Source organism: Myotis brandtii, unplaced genomic scaffold (assembly GCF_000412655.1).
Source record: "Myotis brandtii unplaced genomic scaffold, ASM41265v1 scaffold986, whole genome shotgun sequence".
NCBI classification, from domain to species: Eukaryota; Metazoa; Chordata; class Mammalia; order Chiroptera; family Vespertilionidae; genus Myotis; species Myotis brandtii.
In genome coordinates, this window is record NW_005372102.1 from 2,299,819 (window position 1) to 2,301,298 (window position 1,480).

General features: G+C 64.1%; 1 protein-coding gene across 1 annotated transcript in view; it reads right to left on the reverse strand.

The window, feature by feature from the left end:
- Positions 1-1,480, reverse strand: part of WHSC1 (Wolf-Hirschhorn syndrome candidate 1) — a gene marked incomplete at its 3' end in the record, with an annotated part of 63,660 nt that continues 62,180 nt past the window's right edge. The window contains exons 20-21 of the mRNA XM_014533459.1: positions 472-676; positions 1-140 (exon numbers count right to left, since the gene is read on the reverse strand). Coding sequence (XP_014388945.1) covers positions 1-140; positions 472-676 — 345 coding nt within the window. The remainder of the gene's footprint in view (positions 141-471; positions 677-1,480) is intronic.

Below are 1,480 nucleotides of genomic sequence, written 5' to 3' on the forward strand. Positions count from 1 at the left end.
GTAGGAGCGCCCGTCCGCGGTGGAGCGCCAGGTGGTCCCGTCTTGGTGCTCCTTGCAGAAGGAATTGGGGCACAAGTGGCAAAAGGAGGCCGAAGGTTTGCCACACACGTCACAGTGATGCCAAGGGCACACCCACTTCCCTGTAAGGAGACGGCATGTTACCAGACAGGCAGCCAGTGGCAAGTCCCACACCCATCAGCCGCCTCCCTCCCTCCCTCCCACCCGAGAGCGCAAAGGCCAGCTGCCCAGGGCCTGCCCCGGCCTGCCTGTGCCTTCTGCTGCCCCGCTCTCCCCCTCTAAGGGCCTGGCGCCAGGCCTCTCTCCTGACGCTGTCTGCTTTGTCATTTCCCATCTAAACGTTTGTTTTTTACAGACGTCTGACTTTCACAGCGCTGGGGGCTCCTGGTTTCCTGCCGGGGTCACAGCTCTGCTCCCCCTACTGCGGGCCCTGAGCCGCCGGGCGGGACGCACCGAAGGGCCGCTTGCCCAGGCCCAGGCAGGACAGGTGGTAGGCCTTGGTGCAGGACTTGCGGTCACACAGCACCAGCTGCCCGCCGTCGCCGCAGCGGAAGCACTCGTCCTCCGACTCCTTCTTCCCTTCGCCTTTGGTCCGGCGCCTCCGGCTTTTCTTCTTGGTCTTTTTGCCCTTTTCCTCTGAAGACAGCACGGTGGAGGTCTAGGGGGGAGAGTGAGGCACGGTCCGTGGGAAAGAGCAGCAGGCTGAAGCTGCCCGCTTCGGGGGCTTAGCAATCCCTGGGGCTATCCCAGCATCGAAAGAACAGGGGGTTCAACACGGCAAGCGGCTCCCCACGCCTGTGCTGACGCCCGTGCGGAGCGAGAAAGTTGCACACGAAGCAACACAGGCATGAGCCCTTAGCGGCTGAGGCCCAGATGGCCAGACCTGCTGACGGGCAGGACCAAGGACACGGGGCTCTGCCCGACCGGTGTTGTGGTGAACATGAGAAAACTAGAGGCTGGTGCATGAAATTCGTGCAGTGCACAGGTAGGGTCCCTAGGCCTGGCTGGCAATCCGGGCCGATCTGTGGGGCGACTGGCGGGGCGATCAGGGGGCCCCCACTGGCACCCGCCTTGGCTGGCCTGGGGCTTGTGGGCTGGGGGCAGCTCCTGCATTGAGCATCTGCCCCCTGGTGGTCAGTGTGCGTCATAGCGACCAGTAGTTCCACCCATCATTCTGCAGTTCAGTCGATTTGCATATTAGGCTTTTATTACATAGGATGAGGGCAGCAGGGATCCCCACAGCAGGTGCCTGTGTCGCCCCAGGTCGTGTCCTTCTGCCGCCTCGGGGGGGCTGTGTGTGGAGAGGGTCCTAGCGGATGTGTGAGGGGAGGGGAGGGGAGGTCACACGGGGCAGGGGCCCTACTCCAGCCTGACCCGTGTCCTTAGCAGAGGAGGGACACTGACATGGAGGCCGTGTGACTGGGGCTGGGGCGGGAGAGGCCGCTCCCCGCCCAGGCCGGCC